At 35.5% G+C, this 24511-nt stretch overlaps 1 protein-coding gene across 2 annotated transcripts in view; it reads right to left on the minus strand.

Moving 5' to 3' along the window:
- LOC113094050 (FERM domain-containing protein 4B-like) overlaps window positions 1-24511 on the minus strand; it is a 50078-nt gene that overhangs the window by 17535 nt on the left and 8032 nt on the right. Inside the window, exons 1-11 of one of the 2 annotated variants that reach the window (XM_026259689.1) lie at window positions 14548-15369; window positions 9417-9482; window positions 9216-9310; window positions 6765-6857; window positions 6492-6576; window positions 5505-5561; window positions 5397-5419; window positions 4838-4921; window positions 4484-4549; window positions 4259-4316; window positions 3947-4033 (exon numbers count right to left, since the gene is read on the minus strand). In XM_026259689.1, coding sequence (XP_026115474.1) covers window positions 3947-4033; window positions 4259-4316; window positions 4484-4549; window positions 4838-4921; window positions 5397-5419; window positions 5505-5561; window positions 6492-6576; window positions 6765-6857; window positions 9216-9310; window positions 9417-9482; window positions 14548-14709 — 876 coding nt within the window. In that variant the 5' untranslated portion in view covers window positions 14710-15369. Of the gene's footprint in view, window positions 1-3946; window positions 4034-4258; window positions 4317-4483; window positions 4550-4837; window positions 4922-5396; window positions 5420-5504; window positions 5562-6491; window positions 6577-6764; window positions 6858-9215; window positions 9311-9416; window positions 9483-14547; window positions 15370-24511 lie in introns of those variants that run through there. The other variant, XM_026259690.1, reaches the window with a different exon arrangement.

Consider the following 24511-nt stretch of genomic DNA (forward strand, 5'->3'; position numbering starts at 1 on the left):
AAAGTATCTCCTGCTCACCGAGGCTGCATTTTTAAGGCATCCATTACAATAAAAAATTATGAATTCATTATTTTATTTTTTTTTATCTCTAACTCCAAATCTTTGAAAGGAACTTTTTTTAATTTAGACATTTGACAGCACACCTAAAATTGATATGGTTATTCTACCATTAGTACAGTAAAAGTTACTACACTAAAGTAGTAAAAGTGTAAGATTGCTAATATATATATATATATATATATATATATATATATATATATATATATATATATATATATATATATATATATATATATATATATATATATATATATATATATACACACACTACCAATACTTTACCAATAAGCATTATAAAATACAGTATAAACACTTTCTCCTTCACGGTTTTACACAATCACATTTCAGCAGAGGCATCTGCAGGTTACCGACAAGAACAAACTCTTTCAAGACTTATTGAAACATCTGAAATTGAATTATCCAGCTTTTAGAGCCTCTTACCGGTGGTTCGGAAGGTCAAATGATGTTAATCAAATCCTGAGCTTCTTCATTATGTTAACGTCTACTCTGCCGAAGCAGTCTTTATTTGCGGTTCCTGACTTGTCTCATCAGGTTTCCTACAGGAGCTCAGGCACGCAGTGTTGGCCCAGCCTTGCTGCTCATGACATCAGTCAGATACCAGTGCATCCCAGGCTCTCCTCCCTGCTGTGAAACTCAGCTAAAGTCCAGGGTGGATCACTCTCACTCAGACTGGGTCACTGCTCCACCTGTTCTACCCTAGCCAGATTAAACTAAACCATTTGTTCAGTTCATTATCCCATCTGTGTGTGTTACATAATTTTGTGCATTATCAGTGCCACAGTTTCTCTACTATGATTTTAGAGCCCAATGAGTTTCACGAAGAGAAAAATGTGCACGGAACTGTGGAACCGGTCATAAGAATGGAGTTTACTGTTTTCAGCCTCTGCAGTCCCACTATATAAGGTCATGAACCATGAACACATGAACACTGCTCTGTGAGTCACTTGAACTTCTTGAGCATTTTACTGATTCATTGGAGGAAATTTACTGACAGATAGACACAGAAACTCAAAGGTCTTTACGTCTTTACAGCAGGGTGACCAGGTCTCAGAAACAAAACCAACCCAACTGTTCATCAACACAAACCCAATCATGTTCTGTCCCCTTCATTGAAATAACGCTTTAAGAAACAGTAAAAAGTTTTGCTTCCTTGCCGCTGTCACCTCTGGCTTGTTTAGTTGGACTTTAGTTGACCTTAATTACCACTTAATTACCAGCGTTTTCATCTTGATTGCACAGATACTATTTAAACTGAACTGAGCTGGATGATGACGTCACTGAATTCAAAGATTAACTAAATTTTTGCTTTATTGACACACTATTTTCCTATTTAATGCTGTTCAGTTGCTTTGTTACAATCTATATTGTTAAAATCGCTATACAATACTATACTTGACTTGACTTAAAGATAATAGTAGGGAAAACTGCGGACTTGGCAACACTGCTTCACAGCATCCCGTCCACAGTTTGGTTTAACTTGAAGAAATTATGACAGAAATATAACACTATTGTAGAGTAGAGTGTACTTCAATGGAATACTAACACTAACAAAATAATTATTTAAACTTTTTATTTCTTTTAATTTTAACAGTAAACCTGTTCAGTTTTGCCAAAAGATAAATGAATTGTTTATTTATACTTGATTAAAAGATTAATTAAATTGTTGAAGTTGTATGACTTTATTTGATTACCAGAAGAAAATGTAAATACACTACACAGAATTTCTGAGAAAAATAAAATATATAACATTTTATAGGGCCCTATTTTTGTAAAATATGTTAAAAAAATATTACAATGTTTTTATGAATTATGTTTATTAGAAATGTTTCTTTATTATTATTATTTAAATCAAATTAAAATGAAGGAAAATGGATTAAAGAATATTTTATATCAGATATGTACAATGAACACCGGTATAACAGTTGTTTTTTTCTTCTCATGTGTTTCATCTGCACACTGTTTAATGCAGTGGGGTATAAAGTACCTTAAAGCCATACTTAAGTAAAAGTACAGATATCTTACCAGAAAATGACTTTGATAGAAGATGAAGTCATGTAAAATCTTAAACGGACTTTAGTATTGAAAATACAAGCTAATACAAAATGGAAAAGAAGCAAATATAAAAATGTTCATACACAGCTTGAGTAGCAAGATTGTGTTCAGTTTGAACTCTTTCTTCCATTTTGTATCTTTGGGTCAGAATAAGAAGCACTTCATCCAGTTCTTATGTTGTCTTTCATTAAAACATAAGAAAACATGTCTGGAATCTGCATCTGACATAGCATTCAAATATCTCAGAGGCAACAGGGATGCATTTAACCTGCAGTTACAGATGGATAAATATTGTTTTGTTTTTGACATAAAATGTTGAATACTGGTATTTGAAATATTTAAAAACATTAAAGAAATGTTGAAATGTGAAATTAAAACCGCCAGTAGGTGTTAGCAAGTGACTCTTTATGAGCGAGTCATTGAGATTCAAGCGATTCATTCAAACGGCTGATTCATTCAGAATGATTCACTGAATCATTTATTCAACTGATTCGTTCAAATAGCTGATTCATTCAATAAGTAAACACCATTGCTCAAAGACGCAAAGTAATGCTGCAATCTTTTTATGGAACAATTTTCGTTGGCAAAATTTCGCAAAGACAAGCAATATTGTGTCTAAAGTCACTTATTGCCAACTTTACTGAACTTATATAAAAATGATTATTACATTTGTTTTGTTGATGTCTGCAGAAACACAGTACTCTTTGTGTGATATTAAGTTAAAATATAAAAAGCATACAGAAGCATTTTTGCCGTCTACAAATTAGAATGCCATGCATTTTTTTTATTTTAATAAACTAATAAATAACGTGCGTTCACTCGGTGTGTGATTTGGTGATATACTTGATAAGATTGCACATCATTACAACAACATTTAACATTATCACAGATATACTGTATCGCTCACCTCAGAATGACTTGAAGTGAAAATTAAAACATGTGCATTGCTTGCTCGTGAGCAAAAGTGTTTTTAGGAGTCTAACTTGCAAACGCCAGACCACTGATTCGTCAAACCTGCTTTCTTGCAGTCCATGTTCATCTGACTATTGTAGTACCGTATTTTTCAGACAACAAGTCACACCTGAGTATAAGTCGCATCAGTCCAAAAATATGTCATGATGAGGCAAAAAACATACATAAGTCGCACTGGACTATAAGTCGACTTTATTTAGAACCAAGAAACAAGAGAAAACATTACCGTCTACAGCAGCGAGAGGGCGCTCTATGCTGCTCAGTGCTCCTGTATCCTACACTGAAGACATAGAGTGCCCTCTCGCTGCTGTAGACGGTAATGTTTTCTCTTGGTTCATTTCCCTCTGTTCATGTAAAATTAATTTTGATAAATAAGTCGCACCTCACTATAAGTCGCAGGACCAGCCAAACTATGAAAAAAAGTGCGACTTATAGTCCGGAAAATACGGTAAGTATTGAATATACTTAGGGGAAATGTGTCAGAGTAAAAGTATACATTTTAATTAGGAATTGTAGAAGAGTAAAAGTTGTCTGAAATATAAAAACTCAAGGAAAATATAAAAACTCCCAAAAAGTACTTGAGTACTGTAACAAAGTATTATTAGTTCGTTACATTACACTACTGTTTTTATGAGACGTGCAGACTATACATGAAGAATGTTACACCTCATTTCTATATCATCATAGCCTCAAGTGCAAATAACCCTCGACAGCAAGTGCCGTCTCATCTGGGGGAATCGAAAAGCTTCATTACACATGATAGACTGAGCTCAATGACTCATAATTCCCTTTATATAACAAATATTCCTCCAATGCCTAGAGACAGGAAAACACAGCATACCTTTCGAGGTTTGACTTTATCTTGGTGGTCATACTGTCCTATGCCTTTATAGCTGATGCCCAGCCACCATGGAAGTCCTTGTTTATCCTGCCAGACAAGAAAATACCTTTCCATTAATTAAACGCCAACAGCCTGCAAAACTGATACCATTTTTTATTAATAAATATTTATCTGGCAACACCTTATACTTTATAAGGTGACATACTGACACATAGTAATGTGTAATGCGTACTTACTATAGTAAATATACACATATATTATTTTGACACATAAAAGGCTATGGCAATTGATCTAATACACTATAGTTTTTACCTTCACTTCATAATAATGCACTCCGTATGTGGGCAGTGACTCCACCAGGGTCAAGTACCTGATTAACAGACGTAATGATCAGTTACATGTTTGATATTGAACAGTGTCTTAACTAAACACACAATCAGCTCGCATCAGGCCTGAGGTGTGGGCGTGAAGGATTTAAGCAGGTGTCCCCTGATGGCCCGCCCCCCTGAGGCTAATCAATGTGTTTCCGATACTCACTGCACAATGGCCTGTCCTCTGGAGAGCCCTTTCAACAGCTTGTGGTGCTCAATCACACGCTCCTCGCTGCAAAAGAGAGGGATGATGAAACCTCAGTGCATCAGCATAAAGACGGCGGAGCACATAAAGCTCTCGTGAAGGGCTATAAATGCAGCTTCAGCATCACTGACTCATGGGCTCAATGTAAATCTCACAGCTGTCTGTGACACATCAGCACTGCTAGTCATTTAACAGCATTACTGTGACTGTGAGCATCAGACCCCCGATTACTGGGAACTAATGAACTTCATTAATATCTTCTTACCTTACACAGGTTTTTTTCTGTTCAGATAGGTGTATGAAAGCATGTTTTACCAGTATGCCAGAGACGGATGCTCCTTCAGGACTTTAGTGGGCAGTGCTGGAAGCTTCTTCAGATCTGCTCTGGTGTTTTCATCACTAAAGTCAACACAAACACACTTCAACATGCAGCCAGTTTTAACGAAAGACGTGATTCTGAGAAAACGATGATGGAATATGTTCCTTTAAAAAGTCAAATTTTCCTGATCCTATTATAAAAACATGGACTTTCATTATTGCATAACTCTAATCTCATGCTGACCTTGCTTCTCGATTAACAATGCTTAATGTCTTTTGCAATATCTTAAATTCACTGTACTATGTGACAGAGAGAGATTTACTTTAAGGGGAACTTATCTCTCTTCGGAAGCAACCAGTTCACTTTAAGATTAATTATGTCAGTGTGTGTGTGTGTGTGTGTGTGTGTGTATTATATCATTCCACAGACCTCCTGCAGTACCTTCATATACCCCTGGGTAAAAACTTCATCAAATCAAAGTTTTATCTCAACTATCTGACATTACAGTCTTAAAATAGGTAAAACAGGTATAGTGTGGTAAAACTGAGTACACACCTTGCATAGTCTCCTTTAGATTCCTGTAAAACAAAACTTGCATTTAATGCATGACGCTGACTAAAAGAATCAAAAGCATCTCGTGTCTTAAAGCTCTGCTAGTCTCACCTGCAGCGCATGAGCAGCTAATTTAAAAACCAGCTCACTCTCCACCTCGATGTCACCCTGTGCACAAACAAGCAAACCTTCACTTCAAGAACTCAGTCTGAATCACTGCTCATGTGTTCTGTGAATAACAACGCTTTGGGATCATTCTCGTTGTGGCCATATATTAACGGAATATGAAAATGTGCCACAGACTATGCAGGTGATATTCCTGCCATGGGCGTCAATTTGTTTTAGTGGAATGGCTTGGCTCATGAATTATAATTAGGCTATACACAAATAATTTACAATGATCTTTTGCTGTTTTCATATATATGAAATATTCAATCAACCAACTGTCCTAATATAAACATTCATTATAATAAAGGAAAATGACCACTGTACATGAGACACATATTTATATGATGTGATTTAACTGTATAATGTTTAATCCAAATGGATGGATGTTATATGCCATTCAAATACATAAATCTAACATTTATAAAAGGAAACGGTAACACTTTACAATCAGGTATCATTAGTAAACATCAGTTAATGTATTAACTTACACGATCTAAGAATAAGATGCAATATTTACAGTATTTATTCATCTTTTTTTTTTAGCAGTCGTTCATTGTTTGACTAATGAACTGTATTGTAAAGTGTTACAGAGTAAACAGCTGTCGCTTTCCACCAATCTCAACAACCAGCAGCGACAAATTAAAAATAAAAGACTTCAGAGCCAACACTAATTATATTTTGCCTCTGTATTAAATACAGCTCTGCCGCAAGTGGTGAGGAAAACCCCGACCATAATGAACAGTGAAAAAAAAAGTCTTGAAGAATCTTGTAAGAATTTATTTTTTCTTGATTGACAAGCCAAACAGAGACACATTCCCTTCTTATGGCCCTGGGATGCAATTCCTCACATTAACTGTCTGAGGTATGTGGCTTCTTAATTGTTTATAGGGGTGAGAATGAATCAGTGGCTAAACAGACAGATGTACTCACATTATAGATGGCCGACTTGGCATTCAGAAAGAATAACTCCACAGTTGTGTGCTCCTTCAGCAGCGAAATACTCTCAATGTAAAACCTGCAAATGACAAATCACAATTTTGTAGCTCTAAACAAGGCAAGTCACAGCCGTACACAAAAAAACGCACTTCAAATCTGAAACAAGGTGCTTTTTTGGAGCAGTGACTGAGTCCAGGAATGTGCTGCATTCTGTGGTGGCTGTGGTCATGTGACTTCAGACATCATCAGGAGGCAGGGATCACATACCTCACCAGGAACTGAAGCGCAATAGGCCCGGATTTCTTGGAGAAGTCGTGCTCCAGGACTCTGCGGTCCAGCTGCAGCCATTTGCACTGACCACTGGAAGAGAAAGGGTCATCTGAATGAAATGTGCAAGCACACATTCTGATTCAACCTGGTAAACGCTCTGCAAATTAACACTAATAGATGAAGATCTCCTCCACAGAAATGACTTCAACAGGACTGAAGTGGAACTGAATAGAAATACAAGAGATTTTGCCTCATAGAGATTATTATAAATGATTCACTCAAACCAATTTGTAAAAAGTTTGTATAAATACGACTCTAAAAGAGTACAAGTAAGCAGAGAGATGCATTGGAATAATAACACTAATAAAAAGTGCCACAGTATTAATAGTTTTATTTATATAGTACCTTGACAATACCATGTTTTCCATATATACACAATAGTGACACTGTAAATATATTTTTAAATAAAACTATGTAAAACAATTAGTGCTGTCAAAATTAGCGCGTTAACGCATTCGATTAATTTGAAATATTTAACGCGTTAAAAAAAAATAACGCAATTAACGCGGTTGCAGTTTTTTTTATTTCCAGTTGTGGCCTATGTGTGTTCAACGTGCAAAGAAATATGGATAAGACCAAGGAAGGACTTTTAGACGGAAAGTTTCAGTATAAAACTCTGCCGGATTACTCTTCAGTCTGCCACAAGAAACATTACTCTTCATTTAGTCTGCCACAAGAAACAGCAACATTAAAATCATGAACTCAAATGTCATTGTTTAAAAAAAAACAAAAAAACAATGACTGTAACAGTGCGTAAATCAGACCTTTCTGTAACGCTAACGTTAATAAGCTTAAACGAAAATAACTAAATAATTGTGTAGCGGAGTATTTTTTGTACACAGTGCCGCGAACTGTCAATCACTCCTGTGCGCGTGCATCACTGTCCTCCTCAGCTGCAGCAACTTGCGCTCTCTCTCTTCATCAAGCTTTAAAACAAAAAGGGGACAAAAAGATCATATTGTCTTTGTGCATAGGCTATAGATTAATTAGATAAATGTATATCTAAATTTGTGCCTTGCCGTCTACGGTATTTTTTTAGAACTTAGAAAAAATATGCTGCAGCCAATGAACAGCCAGCGGGGGCTGCAGGACGACTCAACCTCCGCAGACAGTTTTTAATGTTTATCAGACAATAAATACTCAAGATTTTGCTTTAGTATAACTCACAACGAGTTTCACACACCTTCTCCGGCCACGTTGAGTGGTTGACACTTAACAGTGGGAAAAGCGACACATGCGCTATTCACTTGTATAACTTAAGGGTGAATGGGTAATGTAGTTTCTGCTCTGGGTTGGATGAATTAGGAAGCTTGCATTGTGAAGGGCGCTCTGAAAATCGGCAGTGCAGGTAAAAGATTAAAACCTCTATTAAAACAGATGTCCAAATGAGCGTACCGGTACGCTACAAGCACGTTCTGGGCGCACGGAGAGGTGGCGGTACGCTCAAGAGCTATATTTGGAAGTGGCGGTACCAGTGCATACTGGCCCACTTAAAGCACTGGCAATGACTATACTTTGGATTTTTTTTGCAGTCCACTTAGAATTCAACATGGAAATCATTTTTGTTTTTTATTGCCATTGATTGTTTTGAAATTAAAATGGTACTTACATGCCTGTGTTTTTATTCCTGTAATAAATATGGCTTTCAAGCCAACAGTTAATTTGGAGGATATTGATGGTTTATTGCAGGTATGTTGATTAATCGCGATTAATTTAAAGAAATTGTGCGATTAATTAGTTAATTTTTTTAATCGATTGACAGCACTAAAAACAATACTATATTATAGTACCACAACATTACATTTTTTTAAGGGAAATGACACATATGCAATCTACATCATAAAACAGTGTTAAACAGAGGTATTTAACAAAAACATGTTTTATGTATTTTATATGGAAGTTTGTATCTGCAATTGAATAAAAAAGAAACGTTGATTGCGGCTTTTTATCTCAGAATTCTGTGAGACATAAACTTACAATAGTAAGAAAATAGTATTTTTCCCCAATCAGAATTGGACTTAATTATTTGCAATTGCAATTATATCTCTCAATCCTGAGAAAAGTAGTCAGAGTTGTCAGATGTTGTGAGATAGCTCACCCAAAAAGGAAAATTCTGTCATCATTTGCTCACCCTCATGTCATTTCAAACCTTTCATTCAGCTTTGAAACACACATGAAGATCATTTTAATGAAATCTAAGAGATACTTATCCATTAGTACCGAACAGTGATTATTAATGACAGAATTAAAATTTATGGGTGAGCTATGCCTTTAAATTCAGGTTGGCCATGTTCTTTCATCCTTTATGTTTTCATAAACTAGATTTGTACAAATGTTGCATGGGAATGAGGAGCCTCTATACACAACATCATTAAAAGAGGTACTCACATGTCATCCACATAGGTGAACCCAAAGTATTCCTTTTCTTTCAGGTTAAAATGGGATGAGACTAAATCCAAGAGTTCACGGGACAACAGCTTTGGCTGCGGGAGAAAATCCATTGATCAATATGATGTGAGACTGAGGTTTACCGAGGTCCATTACCCTTGAGTGGGAGGTATAATAGACTAGAACTGTGAAGCTTTCTACCTGAACCAAGAGCTCCAGCTTCCTGTCGTCCAGGAGCTGCACCTGGCAGAGCCGTCCCTCGGTCATCTGTGGACACAGGGATGAGATCAGATGATTGAGAGAGCTACTGCGGCCAACTGAACACTCACTTCACATATCAGGTTTGAAGCTCAAGTTGTGCAATGTTTTCTTTTAGTTGGTTGTACACACAGCTAAGTATACAGACAGAAATATGTCACTACCACTGTATATAATAATTGTCATCTAGAGCAGGGTTATGAGGCACAAGGTATCTCTCATAAACAGAAAATAAATTTCATTCCAGTGTTAGACATTGTTATTCTTATTTTCAAATTCAATATATTATGTATATAATTAGTAAGTTTGGAATTTATAAGGGCAATTCACACGAATGTAATCTGGTGTCCACTGATGCTGGTCTGCATCGGTCAGTGAAGTGAATTGACCTGTACACTCACAAAATTTGATCTGTGCCACATATTACATGTGAAACAAACAACCAAACAATCGTTTAACCAGATCAACCAATCAACCAGATAACCAAACAAACAAAGAGGGAAAAACACAAACAAACAAACAGCTAATCAACCATTTAAACAAACAACCAGCTAACAAAGCAACCATTTAAACAACCAGGAAATAAACAATTCAACCAACAAAATTACAACAAACAACCAGATAACCAACCAACCAAACAAACAAACAAAATCTAATCCTCCACCCAAAAAGACTGTTATAATATCACAGGTGGAAACTGGCAGAACGGTTGGTTATTGAACTAACAGACTACTCATTTTCATGGTATCTCACAGGCAAAAACAAACAAATCAAATATATAAAATGATAATACTGTAATAATTTAAGTGCATTTTTCTTATTTTACAAATGATCTGCCAATAGAGTAAGAAAAATATGGCAGCAGCTTCCACTAATTGGAATTAACACACTTTCTTAGCGAGAGATCCTGGGGTGTAACGGTACGCAAAAGTCACGGTTCGGTTCATTTTCGGTACAGTAAGTGCAAACATTAAACTGCAAGTTGTTTATTACTATAAACTTTTTTTAACACTTTGTTTACACTTTTTAAACATACTTTTTAATAAAATATATATAAAATAAAAAAGAATAAGAAATAAAATACTGCTGCAAAGTTTTCCACTAAATAAAATACTCTCAGTCCCAAACCAATATCATATAATAAAATATAATGAAAAATATAAATAAATAACTATGATTGCAGTGCAGCATTACCAATCCCAACTTGTAGGCCTGCTCATATAAAAAAAAAAAAAAAAAAAAAAAAAAAAATAATATATATAAGTGCAACATCAACAGTTTCAGTTTTTAGATCTGCTCAGATTTCGTTATTGCGTTGGACCCATCGGAATTAAGAGCAAAGGTCTATTTAAATGCCGACGAGAGCTGCGTTTGAATTACAATCGTTTTTTTTCCTAGCTGTAGTGATGTTCACACTCGCGTGATGATTTTTGAAAACTTTAGGCTGGTGACACACTGGCATATTGCATCTGTCAAACATAGTCTATTTTGCCGTCAATACTGTTGAAGGTGTCCTTTATCAGTAGGCTTTATATTTATGCTCAACATGAAGTATAGATATTGTTGTCATGAAGACAAGATCCTGGTCTGTCGGCGGTCTCCCTGTCACCTACAGTAGCAGCAGCGCGCCAGCGCCGCGTCAGGCACGGTTCTGGTGTGTAAAGACACAGAAAACACGAAGCAGCCGTGTAAACAATAAATAATAATTAGATCTTATTTATAGTTTATACTTGCAGATACATTCTATTTTCACCTCAGTATTTTTGTACATTAAAAGGATGCAATAATAACAGATTGTAAATGATTATATTTATTACAATTATGAATACTTTTATCATTACCCTTACAAAAAATGTCTGAACATACAAAACATCCAAAGAAAGAACAGAGTATTTGCTTGTAAACAAAAATATTTTATTCTAGCTTCATGCATTATTTTTTTTAAACACTTTAATGTGTTATATACAAAATAAAGAAATAACATTTTGAACAAAGAGCCGAAAAAAACAACAACTATGGATTGGATTCAGAATTATAATCAAAAAGTAGATGGAGTCGATCAACACCCCAAAGCTTGACAGTAATTATTACCTCTTCATCAATCGACAATTTATTCCACAACATTACAGTTTTGATGCTGTTTCATGTCAGATGATCATGTTACATGTTAGTATCTGGTGTTTCTTTTTTCTTCTTCACTTGTGTTTTTTTGGAAATTCTGTGCAGAAAATGTGTACTAGCACCCTCTACCGTGTAAGTGTATCATTTTAAGTATATTTATGAGGAGTATATAAAAAGTAAACAAAGCATACTTTCGTATTTTTAGTTTAAAAGAAGTATACTGATAGCACACTAGGAACATGTCGGTATCAAATTCTCCTGTTGCGATTAATTGCTCATGATTTTATCACGGTAAACGGTATTATCACGGTATTGAAATTTAGTTAAAAAAGTGCTCATAATTTTTTTCTTATAACAAAAATAACTGAACATTTAAATACAATAAAGCAATACAGAAAAATATATAAAGTTAAAAGTTTTGCACCGATTAAAGGGCAAAAGAACTATAAAGACCCATAGGTATCACTTTACAATAAGATCTCTTTAGTTCACCTTTATCATTCAAAATGAGCAATAGCTACATTTGCTACAGAATGTGTTAATCTTTGTTTGTTTTTAGATTTTATCAGCGTGTTATTAAATATTGGAATATCTAAGATGAATTTTTCATTGGCAGTTTATGTAAACTAATGAATAAACTAATGTTAAAAATGAAGCCCTAATAGAAGTGCCCACTATAACAATATTGTGCATATTCATCACCGTGATATATCGCATTACCGAATACCGGCACAAGTCTATAGCACACTAGAATAAACTTATTTTTCGTAAGGGTATTAAGCACTCGTTTTAGAACATTTTCTTTATTTTTACTGAAAATAAATTTGAATGTGATATGTGATGGGAAAAGTTTGAAGAACGAGCTTAACAGAAGTCACTCTACCCCGGTAATCGTGTTACTAGCTATTTCTCCACACCAAACAAGTTTATGCACATAGTTACTATACTGAAGCCGTTATTCACATATTTAACATTGTGTGACACTGGAGGGCGGAGCTACAGTAGATTTGCACTTAGACACTCCGAATAATCTTGTTTTACTTTTGCATAAAGATTATTTTTATTACCACATTGGCATATTATTTTCCTTAACAAGACTAAGTTGCCTCTCTTTCAGAAACGGGCTTGACTAAACCTGCTTTCTCGGGTTTGACAAAAATTCTCCCATTCTGAAATGAAAAAAACAGAGTTTCCCTCATTTCAGAGTAAACATAGTTTTCACTTAATCTCCTTTCTGAAACGGGCCCCAGATAACCAACCAAAGAGCCCCCCCCCCAAAAAAAAAACAAAAAAAACAAACAGACAATAATCCATTTAAACATCCAGCTAACAAACCAACCAACCATATAAACAACCAAGCAATAAACCATTCAACCAACAAAATAAACAAACAAACAAACAAAACAAACAGCCAATTAATCATATAAACAACCAAACAAACAAAGAACAAATCACCCATGAGTTGAGATACTGTGTAAAAGGTTTGTAAAAAAAAAAAAAAAAATGTCTCTTTGCGTTTTGTAAATATTTTGTTATTGGGATTGCTGCTAATGCAGGGGAATTTGTCGACAAATTCTAGAAATCTTTTTTAATTTTTATTTTAAAATAAGCATGCATTTAAACCGTTTTTTTGTTTGTTTGTTTGTTTTTTCAAAAGGACTGTAGAGTTTCTTCATGCATTTGCTATGCACATGGATTATAGTGGAGAAGCACACATTCGGTGTGCAGAACAAACCAGAAACTAGTTATTTCTCTGTCATTGTAAATAACAACAGGATGTTGGACGAAGAAACAAAGTTGGTGCATTTTTAAATAGATAAAACATCTGTTAACAAACCAGTTGAACCTTACGTAACCACAAAAACGGCACAAAATTGCTTTGTTTTTCAGCTCAACTCAAAGACTGTGTGCTATAAACCGACCAATACCAAAAATGTCTGTTTACAATATGCTGTGGTGGAGACGATGTATAATTTAATGTAACTATTGAGGTGTTCTTGTAAAAGTCCAGTCCAAATGACTCAAAATATGATACAATCTTTGGTCAGGATAAATGTGGAAAATAATACTTTAAGTTTTATTAGCAGGCTCGATTTCATGATGGCAGATTATTGGTATGGAAACGTGTTTCCTAGCACAGATCTTTGGACTGCACTCCTGAGGCTAAATTTGTGCGCAGGATTATTGCATTATGAGACTAATACGGGAACGTTTCAAATGCTCTTTTCCAAGTCAGTAATTTCTGTCCGCATTTCAACACAGTTCAGAGACCACTAAGTGAAAAAAGATTTATTTGGCATTTGTTTAATTCAAATATCTTTTATCCTATTACAAATTATAGTCTCAGCATGTAAAATGTAACACAAGTGTTCTTACAGTAACAGTTCTTCTTTAACAACACAACGCTTCTTTGTTTAAATCCAAAAGCTTTCTGATTATTTTTAGGTTTTAATGAGACAGATTTTCACTATGCTCTCAGATTTTGAACTGCACAGAAAATATGAGAGTATGAATGTTCAAAAAAATGTTTCCATTCTCTCAGTCGCGCCATGAAGACAGCAAGTGAATCATAACTGTAATTCAAAAAATAAATAAATAAAACCTCAGGAAACTTAAAGTGGCAGCAAAGCACCAGCATTGTCTTAGGTGTTTCGCCTTAAATTTAGGAGAACATTTATCCTAAGAGACAAAAAAGACAAAACTAGACAATTTTTGTCAAAGTTAAGAGTATAGAGCTGTTATTGTGTATAGATCAGATTGCTCATCCTGGAAATTTGCAAACTTTAAATAGCAGACTTGAACAAATTTGAAATTACATGCAGACCAAACTATGATCTTCTGTAAAACACTGAAAGAATCAAAAACTGATGCAGGACTCGTAAACCCTGACCCAAATCACTGCAACGGTGCCAAAGCAAACTCCAACCTCAAGCCGATATGAGAGAGCTGATACCTGATAGACGTCGCTCAGGTAGAAGCAGGTGTGTAGGCACTGCTGACATGACCTCATCCTCTGCAGGTAACACCTCCGGATCATCCACACAACCATCTGCCAAATGAAAGTGCCACTCCACAGCAGCAGGGCTTCCAGCCCACACACTAAACCCCAAGCCATGGCCGCTCCGCCACCGGCTGCTCCCCGGCTCGCCCCCACCTTACACAACCAAACCTAGTCTGGGTCAAACTCTCCACAGAGCCTTCTTTCACCAGCTCCTGATCTTTGCTCCCTCGTGCAAGATCGACAAGTAGGTGGCATGCGTTTCGACTACATTCCCCATGTGCGTGGAGACTCCTCCGTGCTCCTGGAGAAAAGAGCAGGGGAATTTCTTTTGGAGGTTAGAGCCGGAGACTCTGGGAGGGCAGCCAGGCAGTGAAGGAAAGAGCTGAGGTTTGTGGGCTGCACTGCCAGCCACGATTTTAGCTCACCATTTTACTGCACTTTTTCGAGCACACATGAAACTTAAAGGACAGATTTGTTCGCACACACACACAGTCCTGCCATTTTGCTTCCAAAAGTAAACCTGCCTCTGCCACATCGCTTTCTGCGGCCTGTCCACGTGTCCCAAACGCTGCTGCCGTCCCTCCTTTACTGCTTGACTTGAAGCCAGAGGACTTAAAAAGCAGATTACAATACACATAACAATCCTATAGTGCCACAAAATGTCTGTGGGATTCAACAGTGAGAGGTTTATTGGGTTTGACCATCTTCCTCTGAAACAGCTATGGGAGTAAATGCAAACTAAATGAAGACTTTTGCTTACTGTAAATCTACTGTTTCACTGTCACTCTATAGAGTTTCTAGAGATCTCCGCTCTATGCTCTTTGCCAACATGCCTGCATCATTTGTCCATTATCTTGTCTAAAAATTAGTGATGCGTCGAAATTTTGTCGTCCAGAATATATGACTGAAACAGGAAGAAATCAAATATCTTTCAATTGAACAATTTTTTGAGGGATAAGAAGAAAAAAAATCAATGACAGGGTTTCTGCAGGTTTATCGATGTCAGTTTAAAGGGTTAGTTTAACAAAAAATTATAATTATGTCACTAATAACTCACCCTCATGTTGTTTCAAACCACTGAGACCTCCGTTTATCTTCTGAACACAGTTTAAGATATTTTAGATTTAGTCCGAGAGCTCTCAGTCCTTCCATTGAAGCTGTGTGTACGGTATACTGTCCAAGTCCAGAAAGGTAAGAAAAACATCATCAAAGTAGTCCATGTGACATCAGAGGGTCAGTTGGAATTTTTTGAAGCATCGAAAATACATTTTGGTCCAAAAATAGCAAAAACTAGGACTTTATTCAGCATTGTCTTCTCTTTCGTGTCTGTGTGAGAGAGAGAGTTCAAAACAAAGCAGTCTGGATATCCGGTTCACGAACGAATCATTCAGTTCATCAAATCGAACTGAATCGTTTTAAACGGTTCGCATCTCTAATACGCATTAATCCACAAATGACTTAAGCTGTTAACTTATTTAATGTGGCTGACACTCTCTCTGAGTTCAAACAAACCAATATCCCGGAGTAATTCATGTACTCAAATAATACACTGACTGAACTGCTGTGAAGAGAGAACTGAAGATGAACACAGAGCCGAGCCAGATTACGAATAAAACATTGGCGATAATGAATCAATTATTGCCCTTGATTCAAGCCTTCGGTTTACCCACGCTCATAACACTAGCACAGAATCAGTTCAGAATCAATCACCAAAAGAATCAGTTCGTTTCAGACGCTCTGTGTGTCGCTCTGTTTCACGCTGAATCACACATCCGCAGTATCATCAGCTCCTCGGTTCACGAATCGCGTCCGACAGAAACGGTTCTTGACTCGTGAACGAGTCATTATCTGGCTCGGCTCGGTGTTCATCTTCAGTTCTCTCTTCACAGCAGTTCAGTCAGTGTACTGTTTGAGTCAATCAATTACTCCGGGATGTTGGTTTGTTTTAACTCAGAGAGAGTGTCAGCCACATTAATGAAAAAGTTAACAGCTTAAGTCATTTGTGGATTAATGCGTATTGGAGACGTGAACCGTTTAAAACGATTCAGTTCGATTTGATAAACTGAGTGCTTCGTTCGTGAACCGGAAATCCAGCTGCTTTGTTTTGAACTCTCTCACACAACAGACACGGAAGAGAAGACAATGCTGAATAAAGTCCTAGTTTTTGCTATTTTTGGACCAAAATGTATTTTCGATGCTTCAACAAATTCTAACTGACCCTCTGATGTCACATGGACTACTTTGATGATGTTTTTCTTACCTTTCTGAACATGGACAGTAGACTGTACATACAGCTTCAATGGAGGGACTGAGAGCTCTCGGACTAAATCTAAAATATCTTAAACTGTGTTCCAAAGATAAACGGAGGTCTCACGGGTGTGGAACGACATGAGGGTGAGTTATTAATGACATAATTTTCATTTTTTGATGAACTAACCCTTTAATACTTGTTAAGCCCTTTTAAAGACCAAGTAAGGAAACACTGAAGACCAATTTGAAGGTAGCACAAAACTTTGTTCTCTAAATCTAAATGTCTAAAGATTAGAGAAGTAGTTGTAATTGAAAATACACTTCCAACAGATCTCCATTATTTTTTGTATTCATTTTGGAAAAAAGAAAAACTAAATTTTACTGTACTATGTTCCATTGCATACATACATTATTTGATCATATGACATAAGGAAGAAAATCTTCATTTTGCATTTCAAGTAAATTCATTTTGATTGAAGGCCATTTACTGTAGGTATTTGTATTGGAAAACACTTCAAAAAAATATGAATTTCATTATATTTTTACTCTGATTTTCTACTTTTTTTAAAGGGACAATAAGTAACTTTTTAGGTATTTTATTATCTAAAATCAATATTTTTATTCATAAACATGAAACTGCACCGGCAAGTTTAAAAGTCTGGATTGCATTCTTATTATGGACCATACATATGCCGCGCCACAGGAGAAGAAAACATCGTCGCCAAAACAGTCAAAAATAGAACGTAAAAGGAAACGTGACCGTAGATTACAGAAAACAAGAGTTAATGTCGGGGAAGCTTTTTCTAGGTGGAAAGAGCTAATGCTGGATAAAGATTTCAAAAGAGACGCTGAAGTGACCAGTTTTCTTCTCGACAGGTAAGTCAGTGTTACAATCTATATTATCATATTTTTTTTATATCTAACAATGCATATAATTCAGAAAATATAACGAATAAATTAGACATAACTACTAATTACAATATTTCATGTTTTCCACAGTCAGTAATTCATACTGTAACATTCGTTTGTTAGTTGTCATGTTGCAGTTTGTTTGAAATAACACACCTGTTCACCTGAAGGAAAACTCGACGAAGTGCTATTAGTAGACATTCTGTCAAAGCTTTTTGGTACATATCGCCTACCGTAGATGCAACACGCATTTGAAAAAGCGAGGCGCTGGAGAGCAAAATTAGTTTGAATGCAAAATACAATTTCACCACTAGATGGGAGTAATTCCTACTTAGTGTCCCTTTAAAGACTTTTAAAGATAGTTTTAACTTGCAGAAACCATAATTGGTCAGAGTGTTTAATAACCACCATCACATCACACATTTGAAATGTATCAGCATTTATTTTGTGCACACAATGAACAGTAGATAATCTACAACAGGTGAGTGTGAACAAAATTCACCACCAAAACCGAGGCTGGAGTAACTATATGTTCAAATTATTGGCTGAAATATCAGCTCATTGCTGAAGAACTTTACTACAACTGATTTATCACCTAAGAGTACGAAACTTTAAAAAGCACACTGAGATTAAATACCAACTTACCAAAATGTACCCAAACTTTAATTTCGATTTCAGTGTTTCAGTGCATCACTATTAGAATGCATGTAAAAAACAATTCATATAATGACTTGAATACAACTTGTATGACTTGAATGTTTTTAAATTCATTTTGATATTTTTGTTGCATGAAGTCAGAAATGTCAGTGATATGGAACTGCCCTGATATCATAATGAAGAAAAAGGCCCAGCTCTTGAGCTAACAGTCAGTATATTGGAAGAATACATTCTTGATGCAACACATCTGTTCAGATGACTGATGTTCAGAGATATTTTTGGATGCAGATGATTCCAGTGAGGGAAGACAAATTCCTCTGTCGGACTGACTCGACGTGCTACGACACGACATCGGTGTGAAAAAGGACAAGCTCATGATCCATCATTACTTCATAACAACGGTTTATGCGTACCAGGACATGCATGGACCAACTGTACCCATCCCAGTGCATCTTATTAGCAGGGTTTCCAGTTAGAAAATCTGTGTGCAATATGCTTTTTAGCAATGAAGACATCTGTATGAATGCACATCTAACTTTTAAAGCGTCAAATGTCACATCTGATAACCTTTAAGACAAGTGAGGAACGATGACAGTGCAATTAAAAAAAGAAACTTCTCCAAACTGCTCCAGACACCATTAGTATTCTTTCAGCAAACCATGACCGCACACACAGGATTGTGGGAAATCACAGGCGCTGAATGATGCAACTGTGCCAATTTAAAAATGGGTGAAAGTATGAGAAGCATGGTCTAAAGGGATAGTTTAAGCTTCTGTATACGGTCACTGCATCACAGATATGATCACTCCTTCAGTGTTAATGGATGAGAGTTATTTTACCCGTTGCATCATCTACCAGGCAAACATTCAGATATATGTACTAAGAGATGATGATGTTCATCAGATACAGAGTAAGAGACCAGATACAGAACAGAGAAAGCATGTGACCAGCATTACGCCTCCACAACAATTAACACCCCAATCATGAGCTTTATAATCTAGCCATCAAGAGCTGGCCGACTGTCCCCAACACGCTAAAGCAATCTTCATTTTTTGGGCTCATTTGAGAGAAAATGGTCCTGGTCAATTATATATTCTCTGAAGCAAATGAGGGGCGAGCAGAACACTATTTTGGTAATAACTTCCATCTTCAACCATTGCATCTTTATTGGTTTCCAGCAGCATAAAAACATTATTCATGATAGCTTGAAACCACTCATCCAAATAAAACCCGCTGGTTGAGAAGATAAACCTGCGAGGGTTTTGAAAGTGTGGATGACAGATATTAGATGTTTATCTATGGCCATTGCGATCTTCTATTTCTAAGCGGCTCAGAGCTCATATGCTGTCGAGGATCTCTGCATGTTGTAATTACATGTGCTGCCGGCAGACGACAGAGCATTTCACATTCAACTCACACAACATTAAAACAGCTCAGTCCTCGGTCATCTGCATGCCATGCTGACAAATCTATTGTCAGATCTATTACTAAACGGTCTACTCCGAAAACAGTGGAATATTATCACAACAGAAAAAATGAAAATGTAAAATATGTATTAGTTATTTGTCACACTAGAGCAGTTTCTTAATCTTGAGCAAACATTGAGCAATTGTGAAAACAGGTGAAAGAAATGTGTTCGTTTCAAGAACTGTTTGGGAAATTGGACCAAATGAATCTGTTACCTGTACGATTTTTCCTTGTATGTGACCCTGGACCACAAAACCAGTATAATTTTTTTTTTAAATGCATCATCATACATCATTATCTGATTAAATAAGCTTTCCATTGATGTATGGTTTATTAGGATCGGACAATATTTGGCCGAAATACAACTGTTTGAAAATCTGGAATCTGAGGGGGCAAAAAAAATCTAAATACTGAGAAAATCGTCTGTGAAGTTGTCCAAATTAAGTTCTTAGCTATGCATATTGAAATATTTACGGTAGAAAATTTACTAAATATCTTTGTGAACCATGATCTTTACTTAATATCCTAATGATTTTTGGCACAAAAGAAAAATCGATAATTTTGACCTATACAATGTATTTTTGGCTATTGCTATAAACATACCCCAGAGACTTCAGACTGCTTTTGTGCTCCAGGGTCACATTTATTGTTTCTTTATATGTAGCTACCAAGACCTGCGCATCAAGAACAAATAAAACTGATTATCAAAGATAATTATCATCTGTGACGACTGAATTCAACACACCACACAGTGAATAAAGAGTAAAACCCAGATGGAGAAGAAAATAAAAGGACTTGTTTCTTCCTGTTTTCTGGTCAGTAGGTCATAATAAAGAGATCTGAAAGTCTCTTTCTCAGCTTGCGGCTGCTGACTGAAAGCGTGATACAAATCACATTAGCAACACGTTAATAAATGGAAATTTTATTTTGAAAATGAAACATGGATTTTTATCCTTTAACTCGATTATGCTCCCACATTAACAGCAGCTATGGTTTTTGTAAAAAAAAAAGAGAGAAGATTTATAAGCCATAAAAAAATAAAACCCACACCAATATGAATCATAACATTAAAACATTACAACAAAAATAATGCATGCAATATTATGACTACAGGATTTTGTATTTGTCTTGTTTCACTAGCCGATTAGATTCATTTATTTTAAAGCATAAACATTAATTTTGTGAGGAATAAAGTTTAAAAAAGTCATGCACAGCACGCGTGTGTGTATGTGTGTGTGTGTGTACCACCGGCGAGGACACACAAGACGAGACCCTCGGGTTGTGTAGAGTTAAAAGCATTACATTTACATTTAATCATTTAGCTGACGCTTTTATCCAAAGCGACTTACAATTGTTATATATGTCAGAGGTCGCACGCCTCTGGAGCAACTAGGGGTTAAGTGTCTTGCTCAGGGACACATTGGTGTCTCACAGTGGATTCGAACCCGGGTCTCCCACACCACAGACGTGTGTCTTATCCACTGCGCTAACACCACCCACAAAAGCACACATTTAAACTGTCTGTCCTGTAGCAGACGACCTCTAGACTCCAGTAAATCCAGGAAAAGCCTCTAACAAACCCCTTTTGTCCTTTTATCTGCCCTGCTGAGCAGAGCTCTCCTACTTATTAACCAGAGAAACCTAATTTAGTCGGGTGATGTACAGGTTTCCCAGTGGAGACACATTTAAAACCCTTTACAGACTCGGAAGACAAGTCAAATACAGAATCTAAAGAAACAACTCGGCTTAAACAGATGACAATATTACACTGTCTCATCATTTGAACACTGATGGGATGGACTGAAGCCCCTCTTTTTAGAGAGGAAAAGTGTACCTGTCCACTTAGCTTCACTGAAGATAGCAAACAAACGATTATCAAAAACACCACCATACAACCCTACAGCATCTATATTTACAGGCTACTTCCTTAACTGCTTTTTGACCTCCTAGTGAAGTCCCTTTAAGGGGAGTCAGTTCATACAGTGACAGACAGTGAGTGCCGCTCCATCTGCTTGAATGGGAAAGACCAAAATATGTTTCCATAACATGTTGCAACAGCAATAAAATCTGACATCAGCTCTATCATGAATGTTGCTTAGAGATGTTCAAAACTTTCTTTCAGGCTGATTCAGTTGCACTTTAAACCTACGACAAAAAGGCAACTGGATTTTTGTACTGAAAATTCTTGCTTTCTCTGGTTAAAAAAAGTGCTTAATTATATTGAATGTGCACGTGTGGTGTACATAACGTCTTACAAGTACATGTCAAAAATATTAATGAAATTACTAATAAAATATTAATGAAATAAAAAATACTTAAAAGTGTTCGCTTTCATTACAATGTTTCTTAACACTCACAAGTGTATCATGTTAAATTAAAAGTTTAAAGTACATTTTAAATCTTTTTTTTATCTTTTGTCATATTTTAATGTACACTTGACTATAATTTTAACTGTGTGTTTTTCAATATTACATTTAAAGTTAGCATATGTTAAATGTACAAAAATTCAACATTACAAATTTGTAATTATAAAAGACTTGGCATAAACGTTTCACTAGGAATTATTTTAGTTAATCATGAATGCTTGTCACTGCATTCATCATATTTCAATATTAATATTCAAGACACAGCTATCAGCTGTTCTGTGTTCACTGACAAAAAGTCTCAAGTGCAGCTATTTGAGTTTAACAAATTCAGAAATTATACACTTTAAAGGAGTTATTGAATTAATGTGATGCACGATATATCGGCCACTTTTATTTTTATCTTATTTTCAACAACAATATATGGTTTAAATTAATTTCATTATTGTCAGTGCGGAGTCTATTCTGTTTAATTTATCCTTGGCACATGATTTTAGTTTGTTTAGTAGTAGTGCGGGACTTGTTTGCATCATTTTATTAATTTGTAAGGCAGCTTTATGTTTGATTTATGTCGAAGAGTTTAATGGCTTTTAATGGTGAGATTTTTTTTTGTAATCAGGCTCAAGAAAAAATGATATAAAATATTGGATTTAGATTTATCGGCCAGCATATCGGTTATCGGCTGTCATATATAAAGAATTATCATTATCGTATCGGCCAAAATGTTCATATCGTTGCATCCTTAACAAAATGTAATGTATTCAGACACTTGTTAACTGCAATTAAATGAAAACAGTAATCTTAAAAAAAAAAAAAACATTATTAAAAAGTGTAATTAAGTGTGTTAAGAAAGTGTAATGAGTGTCTGTCTTTAATTCATTTAAGTGACCTTTTATTTCAATATTATCAATATTATATTATCTGCAAGTACTTTTTTAAACATGCTTTGTAAGATTTGAAGTGCACTACAAGTGCACATTCAGTAAGGTGTGAGATACCTCAGGTACCTCACTTTAAACATTTGCATAAAAATCCTTCAATGACAAGATATGAACAGAGCAAATGATACAGTACGAAACATGGCACCATAACACATGCTTCAGTAAATCAAGGACTTTCTTCACTAGTATGTCCCCATTAACATAAATCTGTAGGATACTGCCACATGAGGAGCACTTGGCAAACAGTATGAAATGACTATGGCACACCCATGTTTGCATGAGAAGCCACACTGAATGTGTTTCGTAATGGCTTGAATTACGCTGTTACGCCTAACCACGACCAAACAGATAAAACACCCAGAAAATTCATCTCCGCACCGCAAGACTCGTTCTGGTAGAAACTGCATTCAGAAGGATTTCGCATCTCTGTTAGATCAGTGCTGGATATCATGTGTGAGTGAACTCAAGCGGGAGTCTTTATCAAACCCCGTCCCAGTCAGTGTTCAGTTTATCTCTGTTTACATGTGATGAATAATTGAACAGCACTTGAGTCACGGTCTGTGCGGATTCTAGCAGAGACACACTCTGAACATGCTCCTCTGATGCTCTGAACATACCCTTCTTTAGTCCGAATCGGTCTAGAGATCAAGGCTAAATGCATATCTAACATTATTAGTTCCACTGGCCAAATTTTTTAGTTTTTGCATCATGTATGTTTAATATGACTGTAAATATTATGTAAATCAATATGAAGTACTACTCAAGATTTAAAAGAATTACATAGAAAGCTATTAAATAGTTTAATAAATACAAAACAATTACTAATTACTAGATCAGTGAATGCGGATGGGAATAGAAAAATATACATAGAAATAAATAACAACATTTAACTTTGACTCTGATTAATGATTACAGCTCACTAATAAATCCATTAATTATTGTCTTACTACTTTTACTATACACTAAGCGAAATAATGGTTTTAATGTTACCGAAAATAACATTGTTTTGTTTGTTTTTATTTATTGATTAATATTACATTTAAATTAGATTGTTGTTATTATTTAAAGCACCATTTAAACAAAATAACTTTTGTGCATTTCTTAAACATCTGCCATTACATAACTTATCTTATGTCAGCTAGTTGCCAAGACATCTCCTATTTTCATTTGGTTTAACTTATTAAATGTATTTAGCATATTAAAATTACTTAAATCTAAAACTGAAATAAAACTGTTGGCATATATATATATATATATATATATATATATATATATATATATATATATATATATATATTAACACAAACAAAATGAGTAAAACTGTTATTA

Source organism: Carassius auratus, unplaced genomic scaffold (genome assembly GCF_003368295.1).
Source record: "Carassius auratus strain Wakin unplaced genomic scaffold, ASM336829v1 scaf_tig00215236, whole genome shotgun sequence".
NCBI classification, from domain to species: domain Eukaryota; kingdom Metazoa; phylum Chordata; class Actinopteri; order Cypriniformes; family Cyprinidae; genus Carassius; species Carassius auratus.